Genomic DNA, 20,548 nt, shown 5'->3' on the forward strand with positions numbered 1-20,548 from the left:
AAGGTTTTTCAATACAGATGCATATTTAATAAAACAACGTTGATTATTTAACATCTTTTCATTACTACTTTGGACTCCCTCACGTCTCCCGCACCCACTTGCATCATTATGAAATTGTTTCCAAGCAAATTATCATTTTGTTCATAGTCTTAGATTCAATCATTAAAGTACAGTCTCTTCCTTTCTCTTAAAAGAAATATATACTTTCCTTATTTCCCTTATAGTTGAACTCAAATCTAGTTTAGTGGTAGACAATTATTTCTACTCTGACATCCTTGTTAACATTCAGCCAAATTACAGTACTTTGTAAGTAAATCTTAAATTTCTTCCAGTCTTCTTCAACCCTCTCTTCTCCCAGGTCTCGGATTCTGCCAGTCATCTCAGCTAATTGCATATAGTCCATCAGCTGCATCTGCCATTCTTCCAGAGTGGGTAAATCTTGAGTTTTCCAGTTCTTGGCGATCAGTATCCTTGCTGCCGTTGTTGCATACATAAAAAATGTTCTGTCCTTCTTTAACACATTCTGGCCGACAATGCCCAAGAGGAAGGCCTCTGGTTTCTTGGTAAAGGTATACTTAAACACCTTTTTCAGCTCGTTGTATATCATCTCCCAAAAGGCCTTCACTCTAGGGCAAGTCCACCAGAGGTGAAAGAATGTTCCTTCATTTTCCTTACATTTCCAACATTTGTTATCAGACGAATGGTATATTTTGGCCAATTTAACTGGGGTCATGTACCATCTATATATCATTTTCATTACATTTTCCTTCAGAGCATTACATGCAGTGAAGTTCAGCCCAATGGTCCACAGCCTTCATCCCCCTGCCCAGGAGAGGCTGCGCGAGGCTAAGGCTCCCCCAAGAGCCGCGCTCCCTTTAAAGAGCGAGCGGAGTGTGTGTGCGACTCTTGGGGGCTTTTCCCCGAGGAGGGAGAAGGGCAGCCAGGGAAAAGCCCTGAAGAGCCACACACACACTCCACACGGCTCTTTAAAGGGAGCACTGAGCAGAGCCTCCCGCCTGCATTCGCTCCATAATGCATTACTTTTTAGGAGGGGAAAAGTGCATCTTATAGAGCGAAAAACACGGTATATCATGAAACCGCTTTGAAAGCTTCCTTGCTGCATTCAGGCAGGATTTTATTACATAGGGTTTAGCTATAACACACAAAAAATGTTCTGCAAGTCCACAAGGCAGCAGTCTGATTTCTTTTTCTTTTTTTAATTTAAGGCAATCATTACTGTTATTAATTAAATTTATGTACCTCCCCTTAGCAAAAGAGTGGATTAAAATGTAATTAAAGGGGGGGGGTAACCACACCAATAAAATATACGATTAAATTAAAACCAATAAACATGTCAGGCAATTGTGCTTGCGATACCACAAGCAACCTCCCCATCTCCCAGTTAGTCTTGCAATTGTTTTGAAAATGTTTCTGCCTGAATAAAAGGAAGGATGAATGCATAAATGAATGTTGCACAAAGTGGTGCTTTGAAATGTGTTTTAAAACTGCTAGGTTGGCAGGAGCAGGGACCAAGCAACAGGAGCTCATCCCGTCACGGGGATTCGAACCGCTGACCTTCTGATCGGCAAATCCTAGGCTCTGTGGTTTAACCCACAGCACCACCCGCGTCCCAGAAAGACATAAGTCAGCCCCAAATTGGCAGCAGCTTTGAAGTCTTCCTTAAGAATCAAGGATGAGTAAAATACTACAAAAGCCCCAGGAGAGGTATGTACTGCGAAAGGGAAGAAATGTCCTCTCTTGATGTTAAGACTGATGTGGGAGGATAAAATCTCCACATCTACAGTGGTACCCTGGTTCCCAAATTTAATCCGTTCCGGAAGTCCATTCCAAAACCAAAGCGTTCTAAAACCAAGGCATGCTTTCCCACAGAAAGTAATGCAAAATGGATTAATCCGTTCCAGACTTTTAAAAACAACCCCTAAAGCAGCAATTTAACATGAATTTTACTATTTAACGAGATCGTTGATCCATAAAATGAAAGCAATAAACAATGTACTGCGGTCACACAATCAATCAATCAGTAGCTGAACTGGGTTCCACATAGTCGCAAAAACAAAAACGCAAAATACCGTATTTTTTGCTCTATAAGACTCACTTTTTCCCTCCTAAAAAGTAAGGGGAAATGTGAGTGCATCTTATGGAGTGAATGCAGGCTGCGCAGCTATCCCAGAAGCCAGAACAGCAAGAGGGATTGCTGCTTTCACTGCGCAGCCATCCCTCTTGCTGTTCTGGCTTCTGGGATTCAGAATATTTTTTTTCTTGTTTTCCTCATCCAAAAACTAGTGGTGCGTCTTGTGGTCTGGTGCGTCGTATAGAGCGAGAAATACGGTAAATAGACAGACCTCAGTGTAACACTCAAAATGGAACTGTGGCACTCAAATCGGAAGTGTAAGATTCAAAACAGAGCATGTTCCAAAAAAAGGTTCACAAACCGGAACACTTACTTTCAGGTTTGTAGTGTTTGGGTTCCAAGTTGTTTGAGTACCAAGGTGTTTGAGAACCAAGGTACCACTTGTACACACTGCAAACAGCACATCACTCCTGGCAATCATGATAGCTCCCGCCTGCATTCCAGACAGGCTGGAATCCAAGACAGATCAAAGAACAGAGGTGGGGTTTGGATGGGAAGTGCACGGTCTTGCCTCCAGCACAGGTCAGCTTTAAAGGAAGTGGTTGGAGGAGATGCACCTATATTCACAGCCCTAAATAGCCTCGGCCCAGTATACCTGAAGGAGTGTCTCCACCCCCATCGTTCTCCCCGGACGCTGAGGTCCAGCACCGAGGGCCTTCTGGCGGTTCAATCATTGCGAGAAGCAAAGCTACAGGGAACCAGGCAGAGGGCCTTCTCAGTAGTGGCACCAGCCCTGTGGAACGCCCTCCCATCAGATGTCAAAGAGATAAACAACTACCTGACATTCAGAAGACATCTTAAGGACTTTTTAATGTGTGACATTTTAGTGTATTTTTGGTCTCTGTGGAAGCTGCCCAGAGTGGATGGGGAAACCCAGCCAGATGGGCGGGGTACAAATAATAAATTATTATTATTATCCAGAATAAATACAACAATGTCTTCAACAAAATCTTCCTGTTGGTGTGAGGACTTCCATCCTGGGGGGCTGAAAAGGAAGCTGTTTACGCATCTTGCAAAAGCCACCTGTCGTACAGTGCACTGACCTGCGGTATCTGGTTTTGCCTCTCCCCTGCCCTTGCCTTCAAAGCTCTTTGGTTCTTGAGGAATTGCTTTCGGTTTTTCACTGGCAGGTTCGCTGGGGGAAATCTCCTTATTACAGCCATCCAGGTGGCAGCCACATAATCCTTGGGATTCCAGAGACGACAGCTTTTCTCTCCCATCCTCTTTACCTTTCATATCTCTGCTATGGAAGTGCTGCTTAGGGTTGCTTCTTTTCCTTTTGCTGTTCTGCAGGGGGGAGGAAATAATTCAAGGATAGCAATGCCATGAAATATAGATCACATTGCAGAAGGTAAAACAACCCTCAATGTTTTCGTTTTCCAAAGCATGGCATAAATTTTACTAATTGTACTAGAATTTGAGTAACTGTGATGCACTACATCATAAGCTTTGTCTTTGCACCATAAAAGTAGATCAAGGAACCCTGTAAGGAAGATTAAATTAACTTTATTAGGTTAAATCCAATGATTTCTCCCACGATCCTCACAACTTCAAGAGAGCCTAAGTTAATGCTTATTATTTTGATATATTTTGCTTTTATTGTGTTGTGGTTTTTTTTAAGGCTTCTCTTGTCTTTGCTGCAAAAATCGTGACAGACAAATATATATACGTGTATATCGGATCTTGGGACGCGGGTGGTGCTGTGGGTTAAACCACAGAGCCTAGGCCTTGCTGATCAGAAGGTCGGCGGTTCGAATCCCCACAACGGGGTGAGCTCCCGTTGCTCGGTCCCTGCTCCTGCCAACCTAGCAGTTCGAAAGCACTTCAAAGTGCAAGTAGATAAATAGGTACCGCTCCGATGGGAAGGTAAACGGCTTTTCCATGCGCTGCTATGGTTCGCCAGAAGCGGCTTAGTCATGCTGGCCACATGACTTGGAAGCTGTACGCCGGCTCCCTCAGCCAATAAAGCGAGATGAGCGCCGCAACCCCAGAGTCGGTCACGACTGGACCTAATGGTCAGGGGTCCCTTTACCTTTACCTATATCGGATCTTGGATCTACAGAAGCTGTTCAATCTAAGTTCCTAGGGCCATTTTTTTCCTGTTCCATCCTGTGTTCCAAATGCCTCATTGCGCTTGGAGGCTAATCTCCCCTCTGTTGAATTACAGATTTGGTACAGGACATTTAATTATTGGCTTTGGCTAAATTTAACCCCCCTGGTCTACTACGCTTAGAATCGCAAGATTGTCATGAGAGCGCTTGGACTAAAATTGTCAACCAAAAGATTTACTTTTCTGGTTTATCACCACAACAGTTATTAACACTGGGCTTCAGTAAAGCAAATAAGTTAATCAGACAGCGCCCATATCAGGCATCCCCAACCTTCGGCCCTCCAGATGTTTTGGACTACAATTCCCATCATCCCTAACCACTGGTCCTGTTAGCTAGGGATGATGGGAGTTGTAGACCAAAACAACTGGAGGGCCACAGGGTGGGGATGCCTGGCCTATACGATATCGAGCAACAGAATAATTTGGCCACGATAAGGATTTTTTTCCCATGGTATGATTATTTTCCACCTAGTCATTTTGAAACTTTGGCACCTTATTTGCAAAATTTGACAATTCCAAAATAGATGCGCTTTCACTTCCACAAGATTGAATATACTGCTTTCGACTGTATTTGAGGGTCAATTTCAAAAAATATCGCTGGAAAAGCAGTTGTGTCCCTGTGGAGATGGCAGTATTGAGTCAGTGGCTCATGTGCTTCTGGCTTGCACTCTTTATAAAGGTTTGAGGAGTGAGGTTCTCTATTATTCTCCATGTTGGGTCGCTCAACCATTGCTACTGCAGCCTTCCTTTTAGCAGATGAAGATGATCAGGTTACAGCAAAAACTGCAAGGGTTTTAGCGCGGGCAATTAGAATAAGATCTATTATTTGATTATTGATGTAAACCTCCAAAATGTATTTTGTATAGTTAAGCTTTTACCTCTACCTTCAGTACATTTTATTTTATTTTATTTTATTGTTATGGCTAGTGGTTGATGCAAATAAAGATTCTTCTGATTACACACACACACACACACACACACACACACACACACACACACTTTCTCTCTCTCTCAAATACACCATAATATCTGGCTTCTTTCTGAGTTGCTATTCTGAACACAGATGTCTGCTCATTTCAACCACAGTAGTCCATAAGTATCAAGTATACATAAAAAGGAATTTGAGGACAACACTCATTCACAGCAAGAAAAAAAAAATACTGGCACCCAAAGAATTCCAGAACACATATTTCTTTTGGTGCCATCTGAAGATCACGTGGGATGGAAGTAGAACCCATGTTTCCTATATTTTTTCAAAAGTATACACTCTGTTCTTTTTGGAGCAGCAATCAACATCCATAGCAACTGAATTTTGGACTCGCTTGGATGCTATATTCAGATGGGTTTTATTTCTTTCTGCCAAACACCTGCCATTTGGCACAGTCAGGATAATTCGTAGGACAGTAATTTAAAGTGCTTTCCATAGCTGGAAATTATACATTATGTTTGCCCTGGCAGTAATTGCTTGTAGATTCTCTCTAATTCTTCCTTCTGTTTCACAGAAGATATCTGTGAGCTGACACTAGCATGAGTCTGGCATAATGTTGTTTCTGAAGAACAGAATTTATTTCATTTTTTTTATGATTGGGGACCATTAGATAAATAAGTGCTATTGTCTCTGTGCATGACATTAAGTGCCTACATACTGTCAGAGTTACGCCCGTATCAATAAAAAAGACAAGCACTTCCTAGAACCTGCTGAATCCATTGCTTAACAGAGCTAAACAGACTTCACTTGAGAGTTCAATACCAATTTGTTTCCCATATCAGAAATCTTAGAAAGGGACACTCAAGTTGACATCCAGCTTGAAACGCCTTGTGCAAATAGTTCTGAGTGAATCAGTAAGTACTGTAGCCACAGTGGGAGAAATCAGAGGCACACAATGTCACACCTTTGATTCCTTCCAGGAGTCAGTGAGCACTACAGTTGTACCTTGGGATGCGAACGGGATCCGTTCCGGAGCCCTGTTCGCATCCTGAATGGAACATAAGATGCGACGGCGCGTCTGCGTGTGCATGGGTTGCGTTTTTCCGCTTCCGCGCATGATGTCATTTTGAGTGTCTGAGCGAGCGGCGAAACCCGGAAGTAACACACTCTGTTACTTCCAGGTTGCCGCGGAGCACAACTCAAATGTGCTCAACCCGAAGCACATAGAACTCGAGGTATGACTGTATAGAAAAAAGCACACTTTTACTGGACTGCTGTCAACTACTTTCTAGAGTTGTGAGGAAGGGGGGGGGGTGAAGACCCAATTTAGCAGAGCACCCTTGTGGCCTCTTAGCATGCTTGCTTTGGGCAGGTGTATGTGCATATATATGGGACCTGGGTGACGCTGTGGGTTAAACCACTGAGCCTAGGACTTGCCAATCAGAAGGTCGGCGGTTTGAATCCCCCCGGCAGGGTGAGCTCCCATTGCTCGGTCCCTGCTCCTGCCAACCTAGCAGTTCGAAAGCACATCAAAGTGCAAGTAGATAAATAGGTACCTCTCCGGCAGGAAGGTAAACGGCGTTTCTGTGCGCTGCTCTGGTTCGCCAGAAGCGGCTTAGTCCTGCTGGCCACATGACCCGGAAGCTGTATGCTAGCTCCCTTGGCCAATAAAGCGAGATGAGCGCCTCAACCCCAGAGTCGGCCACGACTGGACCTAATGGTCAGGGATCCCTTTACCTTTACGTACATATATATGTAAAGTCCTTCTCTTATACAGAGAACAAGCCCTTCTGGGTGTAGCTCAAACATTTGCAGAACCTTTCCCCAATTGTGGCCCTGATGCCAGGGGCGGTGCAGTGGGTACAGGCCGCCCCAGGTGTCACCACTGAGGGGGGTGACAAAATGCCGGGCGGCACTCACCACAGGCCCTGCAGCGTGCCCAAGCCATGCGTCTCTCCTGGGAGTAACGCGGTGGCTTGGGTGCGCGCACGCTCCGCGCTGCCCAAATGGTCTGCCCGCTGCCTTCCCCCCAGCTGTAGGGCAGCTGAGTGGGAGGAGGCAGGCAGACTCCAGAGGCCCCGCGGTGCGCCCTGCCCCTATGGGAGACTCGCCTGCCCTGGGTGCCCTGCCCCAGGTGCCCGAACGGCTTCCTGCACCGCTGCCTGGCGCTACTCAAGAACCGTGTCCATGTAAGGTACTCAGGAGAGAGCAACACAGTGAAGACCAGAGCTTTCCCAGATATGGGATTTTATTAAGAAGCTAGCTATCAGCGGCTGCCCCAGAGAAGGGGGTGGTAAAAGGGGAAGAGAAGCAGCTAAACAATTCAAATGAGGACCAGAGTGCAGGAAAGGGTGTTACCCAAAAGTATATTTTCCTTAACAGGGCAAGGTGGTGTGTGTGTTTATATGCTTTGAATCAGGAAAGTGTGGGGGGGAAAGGGAGAACCCTTCCCTCGGGGCTGCAGTCCAGATCTGAATTAGGGAAAGCTGCTTAAAGACAGAAAGAGAGAGAGAGAGATGGAAGATACAATTCTGGATTTTCAAGGTCTCTTCTCTTCTCTGGTCCTAAGATGGTTGTCATCACTTGCATATCTTTACAGCTGAGTCCCACATGTGTATTACCCTTGATGTAAAGGAGAACGCCCTTTTATCATTCAAGGGTCAGTTGCCAGAGAAACAGCTTGGTGCTGATTAGAACTGCTCATAGCATCCTGAAGAACAGTTTTGCAATTTCCATATGAATACCTTAATTATTCTGACAATTCTGTCAGAATAGCAAGCTCAACCTGCTGGTATAAAAACAGCAACAGCAAAGCGGGATTAAAAATGTAAAAAGCACCTATTTATTTTGAAGTCTTTTGAAAGCAGGCTTGGAGCAAACAGTTCGCGGTTGTTAAAAAGAAAGAAAAGTGTATTTGTGTGTGTGCAAAAGCCTTGGCAACAAATATGCTGTTGTGCTCCAGCGAACTATGATGATAAAATGGACTTAATGACTTAACTTTCACAGGAAACTCCTTACCTTCTTTTTCCCTGACATATTCCATTCTTTTAGAACTTGAAGTGCACTGCCTAGAGGAGAGAGAGAGAGAAAAAGAGACTTCAGCAAGTCAACAATAACCCCCTTCCTGGCTGTTGACAATTTGCTCAATTTATTTTCATTGTTTTGGTCAATGTGTCCCAAGAGTCAGTGAAAATGGTATTTCATTTCCTTTAGTTCCCTTGTCTTAAAACAAGAGAATGTTACCTGTTACCTGTTCCCGTCCCTTGCAGGCTGCTTTGAAAAACGGCAGGTTAGCAACACAGCTGAGCCCAGAATTTAAGCAGGTGCTTAGACTTAAGCAGGACGCGGGTGGCGCCATGACCACATGGAAGCTGAACGCCGGCTCCCTCGGCCAATAAAGTGAGATGAGCGCCGCAACCCCAGTCGGTCACGACTGGACCTAATGGTCAGGGGTCCCTTTACCTTTAGACTTAAGCACCCAAGTGGAGAGGCTGTCATGTACCTTGCTCTAGGTATCTCTGCCTTCTGGTGAGATCGACAACCAAAAACAAGAACTTTCCTTAAAAGTTCATCTTTCTTATGAGTTCACCCTTCTACATAGTGGGTGGGTTTAGTCACCACAAACATTTTTGCTTGCCCAGCAGAACTATCTGCCCCACGGCACACGGTTCAGGGTGTTTTCCTGACCCTCCACAGCAGATTTGGGGGAGGCCTAGAGGGCACACAGCAGAGGGGAGGCAAGGGAGAAAAGACACAGCACACTAGCAGGAGTCATTGCTCCCGCTTCTACTAACAGTACTCGATAGCTGAATCCAGCTCCGTGTCCAATTGTTTCTCAACCTACACTTAGGTTAACAGACACCCCCGTTTCCCAGGGACAGTTCCTGGATTTACAAATCAGTCCCCATACAAAATCCATTGAAGTTGAAAAGTGTCCCCGGATTCATTGAAAAAAAGCTGGTAACCTTAACAGGCTAGTCCTCAAGCTCACAATGAATGAATAATGAGTAATAGATAAAATGCAACATGGTGAAATCTCAGGAGCTAGAGTTGGGCTGAGCAAGGAATCCAGCTTCCAGGGAATGTGGAGTCAGTGCTCTGCATAGCTCTTTGCATTGGCTCATGGCAAGGGCAATCACAATCCTTTTTAAAACTAAAGGGGTAAATTATACAGTGCATGTATTGCATACTGATAGTTAAAATAATAGCGTTACTGAGAACCATACCGCACATATGGACCACCAAAGTCATTTTGCTCGCTTTAGAATAGCCTAAGGATGAGTTAAGTCTTAAAAGCAAATTTAATGCTTGTTCTGGGCCTCCTGTGGTTTAACAGGATTTCCTTCTTCCGTGAGAAAATACAGTGTAAAGGGTTTGTTTTTGACAAATCAAAGGGGCAGGGATTTTAAATAAGGAATAACTACCCATGTGAAACTTGCAGTAATGAAATGTTTCCTAAATTTAGCTTTTCTACCAGACTTCGTCATTTGCCCAAGAATCTAAACTGGCTTGAGTATGTTTTTAACCATTTTGATTTGGTACTTTAAGAAATATAAGGTTTATATGAAAAGTTGAAAATGAACCTCAGGACGTTTTTCCTTGTTTGTTATCCATTGCTATCTCCTGCTAGGTAATGTTTTCTGACATCTATTGAAAGGGAGGCAGTCAGCAAATAATACTTGGCATTGCAATCCGCATTCACACACCCCCCCTCTCCAAATATGAACAAGACAAACTGCAGACTGGAAGAGGAAGGTTTGCACAATTTTTAAAAGCAACCTTCCAGCATTCTACACAGGCCAATTAAACCCATATTTAAGTTTGTTTGGTTAGTTCATGGACACGAAATGTGCTATGAAAAGGTATAAAAATGAGCAGATGCAGGAAGTGGAGGGTGGTCAGGAGTGCCCAAACAAAGATTTGATGAAGTGAACATGCGTGGTGAGGGCCGACCAAAATTGTTGAACTTTTTTTATGATTTTACCCCAAAGTTCTTGAGCTTTTTTTAGGAGTTTACCCCAGGAGATAGACTGCCACAGGGGGCCATATTAGGCCCCCAAAACAATCCTTGGGGCAATGTATGTCCTTAACGAGCTCTGTGCATAGACCTTTAGCAGCTAATGCAGCCAATGGTCTCAGCTTCTTAACCATGTGAAGTTAAGGCGCAAGTTCCTTTCCTCCTCTGGGGGTCGGTAACAACCTTAGCTGCAGTTAATGCCTAGTAAGGTTTCCCTGGAGTGGGACGTGGGTGGCACTGTGAGTTAAACCACAGAGCCTAGGACTTGCCGATCAGAAGGTTGGCGGTTCGAATCCCCGCGACGGGGTGAGCTCCCGTTGCTCGGTCCCTGCTCCTGCCAACCTAGCAGTTCGAAAGCACATCAAAGTGCAAGTAGATAAATAGGTACCACTCCGGCGGGAAGGTAAACGGCATTTCTGTGTGCTACTCTGGTTCACCAGAAGCAGCTTAGTCATGCTGGCCACATGACCCGGAAGCTGTACGCCGGCTCCCTCGGCCAATAAAGTGAGATAAGCACTGCAACCCCAGAGTCGGTCATGACTGGATCTAATGGTCAGGGGTCCCTTTACCTTTACCTTAAGGTTTCCCTGTGCCCAGGGTTTCCTACCACCTTAAGAACCTGCTTTCAAACCCTCATTTTCCAAAATGAAACATGGACCCTGCATAAAGCATGCCTGGATCCCCTGGAATCTCACAACGCTTGGAGATTGGGGTGATACGTGATGTTATCTACACAGGGATTTTTATACAGAGTATACATGCCCACACAGGTTGGCTAACTCTTGACTTTTTAGAACGGTCTCTCAGGTTGCTAAGAAAGACATCATAATATCTTTGGAAATTCTGAATGTTCACTTTTTAGCAGCATATACACATGTGGACGATCACTGCAGATGGTGACAGCAGTCACGAAATTAAAAGACGCCTGCTTCTTGGGAGAAAAGCAATGACAAACCTAGATAGCATCTTAAAAAGTAGAGACATCACCTTGCCAACAAAGGTCCGTATAGTTAAAGCTATGGTTTCCCTAGCAGTGATGTATGGAAGTGAGAGCTGGACCATAAAGAAGGCTGATCGCCAAAGAATTGATGCTTTTGAATTATGGTGCTGGAGGAGACTCTTGAGAGTCCCATGGACTGCAAGAAGATCAAACGTATCCATTCTTAAGGAAATCAGCCCTGAGTGCTCACTGGAAGGACAGATCGTGAAGCTGAGGCTCCAATACTTTGGCCACCTCATGAGAAGAGAAGACTCCCTGGAAAAGACCCTGATGTTGGGAAAGATGGAGGGCACAAGGAGAAGGGGAGGACAGAGGATGAGATGGTTGGATGGTGTTCTTGAAGCTACCAGCATGAGTTTGATCAAACTGCGGAAGGCAGTGGAGGACAGAAGTGCCTGGCGTGCTCTGGTCCAGGGGGTCACGAAGAGTCGGACACGACTAAACAACTAAACAACAACAACAACACATGTGGACTGTCCAAAATGGTGTTACTTTTCACAGTGTCCGTGAAATAGAAAAAGGATACAGACCATCCACAAAAGCTTGTACAGCTTTGTCGACGTTGTTATCAAACTGCTGTAGCACCAGCACTATTTCATTGTTGCTTTTGTTGGGTACAATTGATCGCACCGCATTGATCTGCAAGCAAGAGAGATGAACACAGGCATCTTAAAACACAGAAAAGGCACGCCACACCGCAAGGCAAGTAGGTATTTTTCACACAAATGCCCCACAATTCTGCAAAGGACTGTTTGTGCTACGTAGTAAGAGCGCCTTAACTACGTCACAATTACATCCAAAACACGTAAAAAAAACAAATGAAAACCATTCCCATTCCTTCCCACGCACTTCTGACGATTCCCTGAATGCTGATCTAGGTTGCAGTATATTATTTCTTTAGCAACAACTTTACCAACGGCACATGAAATTGGTGCTGATATTTTCCATTTATTTGCATCCTGTAGACTGCTTGATAAGTCTTAACTGATTTTCAGCCAATGGTACAGAAGCACAGTTGTATGTATGAATATGTATGCATGTATGTATTTACACACACACACACACACACACACACACACACACACACTTTGCCAGCCTGCATATGCTCTTGACATTTAAGATGGTTGGAGCAGCACTTTAACACTGTATAATTTCAACAAAATGAGATGCACTACAAGCCCCGTTTCCCTGGCCAAATTCAGCTCCCCCACTGTGCTGACTTTTATGCTTCTCCTAGCATGCTGCGTAGAATCATAGAACTGCAGAGTCGGAAGGGACCCCACGAGTCATTTAGTCCAACCCCCTGAAATGCAGGAATCTCAACTAAATCATACACGGCAGATGGCGATCCAACCTCTGCTAAAAAACAACAACAAACAAACCTTCAAGGAAGGAGACCTTTTGTAGGTACCACTCCGGCGGGAAGGTAAACGGCGTTTCCGTGCGCTGCTCTGGTTCGCCAGAAACGGCTTAGTCATGCTGGCCACATGACCTTGAAGCTGTACACCGGCTCCCTCGGCCAATAAAGCGAGATGAGCGCCGCAACTCCAGAGTCGTCCATGACTGGACCTAATGGGCAGGGGTCCCTTTACTTTTACCTTTACCTATGATTTCCCTTGATCTGGATATTATATTTCTGTTGATGCAGCCTAGAACAGCATTGGCCTTTTTTTGGCTGCTGCATCACTCTGTTGACTCATGTTAAGCTCGTGGTCTACTAAGACCCCTAGATCCTTTTACATGAGGTGCAGGGTGACAGATATGGGCAGAGTGCACCTAGAAGACCTCGTCTCATCTTGAGAAGAAACCTCCTCAGGATGTGCCCTTTAATAACCTCCTGCTGACTCATCGAGTGTTGCTACCACTGCAGAAGACAGCAACAGACAGAGAATAGAGGGGTGGTTGAATAGGGATAAAGAAGGATGCAGAATTGTATTGTTGGATTCTAAATCCCATCAGCCCCAGCGAGTGCGACCAATGGTCAGGGATGATGGGTGTTGTAAAGGTAAAGGGACCCCTGACCATCAGGTCCAGTCGTGACCGACTCTGGGGTTGCGGCGCTCATCTTGCTTTATTGGCCGAGGGAGCCGGCATACAGCTTCTGGGTCATGTGGCCAGCATGACTAAGCCGCTTCTGGCGAACCAGAGCAGCACACAGAAACGCCGTTTACCTTCCCCCCAGAGTGGTACCTATTTATCTACTTGTACTTTGACGTGCTTTCGAACTGCTAGGTTGGCAGGAGCAGGGACCGAGCAACGGGAGCTCACCCCATCGCCGGGATTCGAACCGCCGACCTTCTGATCGGCAAGTCCTAGGCTCTGTGGTTTAACCCACAGCGCCACCCATGTCCCTGATGGGTGTTGTAGTCCCCCCCCCCAAAAAAATATGGAAGGTCATGTGCTTATTGACCGTCTTTTTATATTATTATTCTATAACACAGAATCAGTCGTTATTCTGTTTACAGACAATATTAGATAGCTGTTTTAAGGCAACCAAATGCCATCAGTCAATAACCATAGTCTCAGCATATTTCCCCCCTTTACCCATGGCTAAGGCAAAAAACCCTATATCATTATCATTGTGGTATTTAATGGAATGCATCCAGGCCCTCAGATAAATGATACGATTTTATCATTTTCATAATTTGATGGGGGGAAGTCAGCATTTATCAAGCTAGGCCAGGAAATGTCTACTACTGCAGAGAGATTAAATGCTTTTCAGATATTTTCTTGCACAAATAATTCTCATTTTTATGGGCAGGGTAATAATAAAATAATAATTATTATTAATAGCTTGATGAACTATTTTCTTTTGAATTTGGCACCTTCTTATTCCCTTAAAACTCCTTATTAAGAGATTTGGGCCAAAAAAAAATGGGGAAATGGAGACAGAGATCAGTAACCAAAAGAAACAGGACCAAATAAGCTTTTCTGAGGCAGGAATGCAGAGTAGGGTCGCAACTTTCCAAATAGCCCAGTGGAGCCTGCCAAGAACCAGAGGAGTTGATTAAATATTTTATCTCCAGTGGGAAGGCAGCCGTGGCCAGTATATTTTTTAAAACATCTGAAGCTTCTGGACCTATAGGCTGTGTATGTGGAGCAGTATGATAATTAGAGATCTTACCTTTTCCTTGATGTTTGCTTGCGAGCCAATTTCTGCCATCTCCAATTTGATATGGATAAGACCTGCAGGTTACAATAAGTTAAATAAACAGTATTATTTTAGTAATTCAAATGTTTCCCTTGCTATGGAAATGCTTTGCTGTTATGTTCATTTTTTAAAAAACGAACTACATTGACAAGAAAAATAAAGACATGTTATATGCACTTATAATTTTTCGTTTTAGACTATCTCAAGCATATTTTTTATTTTTTCTCTTTAGGATATCTCAAACATGGAAATGCTTTCAAACCCTCAGGCTGCATATTAATGTCATCATCCTGCACTTACCTGGCAGTAAATTTAATCTGAACACAATGGGATAGATTCTGCTATAAAGTTTCAATCCTAGAAACAACCATAAAATTGCCAACTTTTTGTCAGCCCTTGGTTTTAACCAAACTTGATTGTCAGACATTAGGGCAGGAGTGGGAAATCTCTGGCCCTCCAGATGATGTCAGAGTAAAATTCCCATCAATCCTAGCAATTGGCCATGTTGGAAGGAGCTGATTGGAACTGGAACCCCACAATATCTGGAAGGCTACTGATCTCCTTTCTCCCCAGTTGGTGAGAATACTCTGAATAAAGTTCACCTGCTAATTTCTGTGGATTTGAGCAGCTGTTAAGGACAAAAAAAGAGGCTAAATCATTGGTTTTCTTGGGGGGGGGGACATTCCTAGCAGGAAAAAGTGGTTTGCAAATACTGAGGCAAGGGATCAGTACTTCAAAACCAAACATGGGTGTAGCTGGGGGGGGGCAGAGAGGGATAGCTGCCCCCCTAAATCAATAAAAATACATAGCTAACTGAGGTTCTGCCCCCCTTAAAAAAGGTCTGCAACCCCAAATCCTGGTTATGCCCATGTAACTAAGGTGCTTCTGTTGGGTGGGGGATAATTCCTCTGGCAGCCCTACCTGAAGTATCATAATAATTTATTATTTATACCCCGCCCACTTGGCTGGGTTTCCCCAGCCACTCTGGGCGACTCCCAACCAAATGTTTAAAACGCAATACAGCATTAAACATTAAAAACTTCTCTAAACAGGGCTGCCTTCTGATGTCTTCCAAAAGTCAGATAGTTGTTTATTTCCTTGACATCTGGTGGGAGGGCGTTCCACAGGGCAGGTGCCACCACCGAGAAGGCCTTCTGCCTGGTTCCCTGTAACCTCACTTCTCACAGTGAGGGAACCGCCAGAAGGCCCTCGAAGCTGGACCTCAGTGTCTGGGCTGAACGATGAGGGTGGAGACGCTCCTTCAGGTATATTGGGCCGAGGCCGTTTAGGACTTTCAAGGCCAGCACCAACACTTTGAATTGTGCTCGGAAACGTACTGGGAGCCAATGCAGGTCTCTCAGGACCGGTTTCGAAGCATTTTAACAAAACAGGAAACTAGTTTAGCATCTCTGTAAACATGTTTGCTATTACAGTGGTACCTCGGGTTACAGACGCTTCAGGTTACAGGCTCCGCTAACCCAGAAATAGTACCTCAGGTTAAGAACTTTGCTTCAGGATGAGAACAGAAATCGTGCGGTGGCAGCAGGAGGCCCCATTAGCTAAAGTGGTACCTCAGGTTAAGAACAGTTTCAGGTTAAGAACGGACCTCTGGTATGAATTAAGTTCTTAACCAGAGGTACCACTGTATAAGTGTAAGCGGCCAAGGTAGTTTGGTGGATTTCTTAGAGATGAGTGAAAGGACAGTGACCTGTGGTTGTCATATAATATGACTTCCTTTCACAAAAGTATACAAAAAGTCCAGCAAATCCTTAATTGGGATACGGAAGGCACAGCAGAATCGGGACCTTAAAGATGAGACCCACCGAACTGACAGCAATAGTGGAGATAGAAGGACCTTTTAAGCTTAAGATTCTTCTTCTGAGAATGAGGAAGAGAGAGGAAGGTCTCTACCATTCCAGTGAATTCAAGCCCTGAATACTAAATGGACTGAACACAGGGTATGTATAGAAAGCCTGCTAGAGAAAGCTTTTCAAGTCTGAATGTCAGCTTTAATATTATGCCTCTTTCTTTAGCAGCATCTCATTCACATTTCTGATACTGAAATGTCATTGCATGATCAGTCTTGTAAAAAGAAAAGAGAGAGGGGGGGGAGAACTGGAGGGGGGAGAGATTAAATAAAAGAAATAAAGGATCTCTTATTTAAAGAAGGTCTCACCTTCTGAAACTGGTTTCCAAGCGCATGTTTCTTGAGACAGTAAAACGCTTTTCTATTTATTCCTTACATAGCAAGGGACAGGAGGGCAGCCTCTGTTCTCATTCAAACTATACACCCTTTCCTTGCAAAACTGAGCAAGTTAAATATAACAGCTGTACACTGGGGGGGGGGGGGGAAGCAACAGAAAGCCTTTCCATTTTGCTGGAGCTTTTCTCCCATATGGAAAGTAGCTGTGACTTTCTCATGAAAGAAGAACAAAGAGACATTCAATGAACTAAGATGCGCCAAATTCTATAACAGAAAGCAACAACCCTGACACACTGTATTGGAATTTAGAGGCTCAAAAAAGGCATTTTTTAATTTTATTTTTAAGGAAGATGTATTTATGGCTGTCTTTTCTATTTAAAGATGGAAGTGTTCACAGTTCTACTTTTGCATGGCTTGTAGAACTCATTGCAAATTTTGATGAGATATGGAACTTTGAGAAATCTTGCATTAACCTCTAAGCTAAGGCTGCTTGTATTTCAAAAAGCAAATAAAGTTTTTCAGCTATTTTCTTTTAAAGGAAATTTGCCCCCCCAAATCAACACTTCCAATATGGGCTGCCAGGTTTTCCTGGACATTTCAACCGATTACAGAAAATTTTCGACAGGACACAAATATGATCTGAGCATTCCCCCCCCCCCCAAGACAGCACAAGGACACTCTTTTCTTACTTCCGTGTGAGCAGTGTTAGCATGCTGCAGCAAAACCAAAACAACTGTTGCTTCTGATGCAGTGGGGTGCTAATAAGACAGTGATGGCCAAACTTGGCCCTCTGGCTGTTTTGGGACTACAATTCCCATCATCCCTGACCACTGGTCCTGTTTGCTAGGAATGATAGGAGTTGTAGTCTCAAAACAGCTGGAGAGCCAAGTTTGGCCATCACTGTACTAAGAGGTGACCATAGAAACATAAGCAGAGCCTGAACGCTGGATCAGGTCAAAGGCCCATCTAGCGCAGCACTTTGCTCTTACAGTGACCAACCTATGCTGCCTTATGGGGAGCCTGTAAGCAGAACCCAAGCATGGCATCACTCTCCTCACCTACGACTCCAGCAAATGGTATTTAGAGGCATATACAGCCTTTGAATGGGACGCGGGTAGCGCTGTGGGTTAAACCACAGAGCCTAGGACTTGCTGATCAGAAGGTCGGCGGTTCGAATCCCCGTGACGGGGTGAGCTCCCGTTGCTCAGTTCCACCTAGCAGTTTGAAAGCACCTCAAAGTACAAGTAGATAAATAGGTACCACTCCGGAGGGAAGGTAAATGGTGTTTCCATGCGCTGCTCTGGTTCGCCAGAAGCGGCTTAGTCATGTTGGCCACATGACCCGGAAGCTGTACGCCGGCTCCCTCAGCCAATAAAGTGAGATGAACGCTGCAACCCCAGAGTCGCTCACAACTGGACCAAATGGTCAGGAGTCCCTTTACCGCCTTAGACAGCGGATATAGAGCAGTGGAGGTAAAGACATAGCCTCTGTGTCTAGAAGCGATTGGCATCCTTATCCTGCAATAATTTGTCTAATCCTCTTCTGAAGCCATCCAAGTTTGGTGGTTGTCACTGTCTCTTGTGGGAGCCAATTATATAATATGTGCTGTGTAAAAGAAGTACTTTCTTTTGTCTCTCCTGAATCTTCCAACTTACAAGGTCATTGAATGTATGGGGGGGGGGGTTGAGGTTCTACCTAACAACTTTCACCACACCATGCATAATTATACACCCACATCACATCTAAAGAGATGCAAATGTTGCAACCACTGAGCCTCTTGGGCTTGCTGATTGGAAGGTCGGTGGTTCGAATCCCCGCAACAAGGTGAGCTCCCATTGCTCTGTCCCAGCTTCTGCCAACCTAGCAGTTCGAAAGCATGTCAAAGTGCAAGTAGAGATATAGGTACCGCTCTGGTGGGAAGGTAAACGGCGTTTCGGTGCGCTGCTCTGGTTTCGCCAGAAGCGGCTTAGTCATGCTGGCCACATGACCCGGAAAAACTGTCTATGGACAAACGCCGGCTCCCTCGGCCTGTAAAGCGAGATGAGTGTTGCAACCCCAGAGTCGTTCGCGACTGGATTTAACTGTCAGGAGTCCCTTTACCTCCCCCCCACAAGATCCTTTTCAAGGCGAGGCAACTAGAACTGCACACACCATTCCAAATGTGGTTGTACCACAGATTCGTGCAATGGAATCATGCTACCGGCAGTCTTATTTTCAATCCCTTTCTTAACCATCCCTAGCATGGAATTTACCCTTTTCACATCTGCCACATACTTTAGAATTCTTTATGCTTTTAGTTACTACAAGTTTCTTGGTTGTTGCTGTTGTTTTGCTCTTTTCCTGTTGTACAGTGGTACCTCGGGTTACATACGCTTCAGGTTACAGACTCCGCTAACTCAGAAATAGTGCTTCATGTTAAGAATTTTGCTTCAGGATAAGAACAGAAATCGTGCTCTGGCGGTGTGGCGGCAGCAGGAGGCCCCATTAGCTAAAGTGGTGCTTCAGATTAAGAACAGTTTCAGGTTAAGAACTGACCTCCAGAACGAATTAAGTACCTAACCCGAGGTACCACTGTATATACATTTGAGCTCTGTAAAGAAATGTTACAATTGACTGTGGCCATTTCATAGCTGTTTGGCCCCTCAGCTCATCACTCCCGCCTTATGCAATATCCTTTGCACTGCAAAGGACAACTGCGCAAAAACTTCTAATTGTTTTTCCACAATACAAACCATTGCATTTATTTTTGCATTAATGTGTTTAATTTGAGAACCACCTTGAGAAATACTTTTATTAGGAGGAGAGGTTTTCTTAAACCGACCAGTGAAATAGTATTTTCATTTGTGACAGGATATTTCACTCTGCATATGTAATATCCTTGCTTGTTCAAACAGAAAATCACCAAATACCCAGCCAAATCCTAGGAACAAAGAACTAAGCTTTGTACTACTTTACATAGCCACGTTTAAAAGACTTTTCAGCTCAGATCACAGGTAATTGTCATTTACGATTTCTGGATTTTCACTTTTCAGATTGCTAAATGAGAGGCTTTGCCCACAATGCAATCTGCTTTTAATCATGTACGTGTAAATGGATTTGGATATTTGCCACCCAATAGCTTTGCTTAAGCCTGTCAAACAGCATTTGCAAGGAAAAACATCACTGCAAAGCGCCATGGGCGATCTCCTTTTATGGCATAATCAACATTTGTCAGGCTTATTTAACCGTTGAAGGAAACGAATGTGTTGGCAAACATGCCAGACAAGCAAAAGCTGAATGCGACTTAAGACAATTAGGACCATGAGCTTGGGCATATGTTCCATGGATCTTAACGTGCTAATGTTAGAAAGAAAATTATAAAATATGCAGTTCAATTCTAAAAACGTATAGAATGTTCAACAGGGCTTACTCTCGAGTAAATCTATATGGGATTGCAGCCTTAATTGCAAATAGAGTGTCGCAAGATAAAGATGTACAGTGGTACCTCGCAAGACGAACGCCTCGCAAGACGGAAAACCCGCTAGACGAAAGGGTTTTCCGTTTTGGAGGCGCTTCGCAAGACGAATTTCCCTATGGGCTTGCTTCGCAAGACGACAGCCCATAGGGAAATATCCGGGACAGCGGGGAAGCGCTGGCGGTGGGGCGGGAACGCCTCCTCCCGCCGCCGCCGGGCTTCGGAACGCTGCTCCGAAGCCGGGCGGCGGGGCGGGAACACCTTCTGAAGGCGGGCAGGGAGCGAAAGTCTTTGTCCCCCCTGCCTGCCTTCCCAGGGGCTTTTAAATCGCCCCGGACAGCGGAGAAGTCCTCCGCTGTCCCGGGGCGATTTTAAAATGCCGCCCGCCAGCATTTTAAGATTGCCCGGACAGCGGAGAAGTCCTCCGCTGTCCCGGGGTTTTTTAAAATGCTGGGGGTGGGAAGAAAAGCCCTTGTCCCCCCCCCCCCCCAGCCTTCAGAAGAGGTCCAGGGACAGACTGTCCCCGGACCTGG

The 20,548-nt window shown here is 44.8% G+C and overlaps 1 protein-coding gene across 1 annotated transcript in view; it reads right to left on the reverse strand.

The window, feature by feature from the left end:
• Window positions 1–15,006, reverse strand: part of SPATS2L (spermatogenesis associated serine rich 2 like) — a 46,698-nt gene extending 31,692 nt beyond the window's left edge. Inside the window, 6 exon segments of the mRNA XM_083468676.1 lie at window positions 3,185–3,190; window positions 3,193–3,439; window positions 8,209–8,258; window positions 11,738–11,846; window positions 14,332–14,393; window positions 14,659–15,006. Coding sequence (XP_083324802.1) covers window positions 3,185–3,190; window positions 3,193–3,439; window positions 8,209–8,258; window positions 11,738–11,846; window positions 14,332–14,393; window positions 14,659–14,785 — 601 coding nt within the window. The 5' untranslated portion in view covers window positions 14,786–15,006.
• Between the last annotated feature and the right edge of the window lie 5,542 nt (window positions 15,007–20,548).

This window comes from Podarcis liolepis (assembly GCF_965112155.1).
Source record: "Podarcis liolepis genome assembly, chromosome: 1".
NCBI lineage: Eukaryota > Metazoa > Chordata > Lepidosauria > Squamata > Lacertidae > Podarcis > Podarcis liolepis.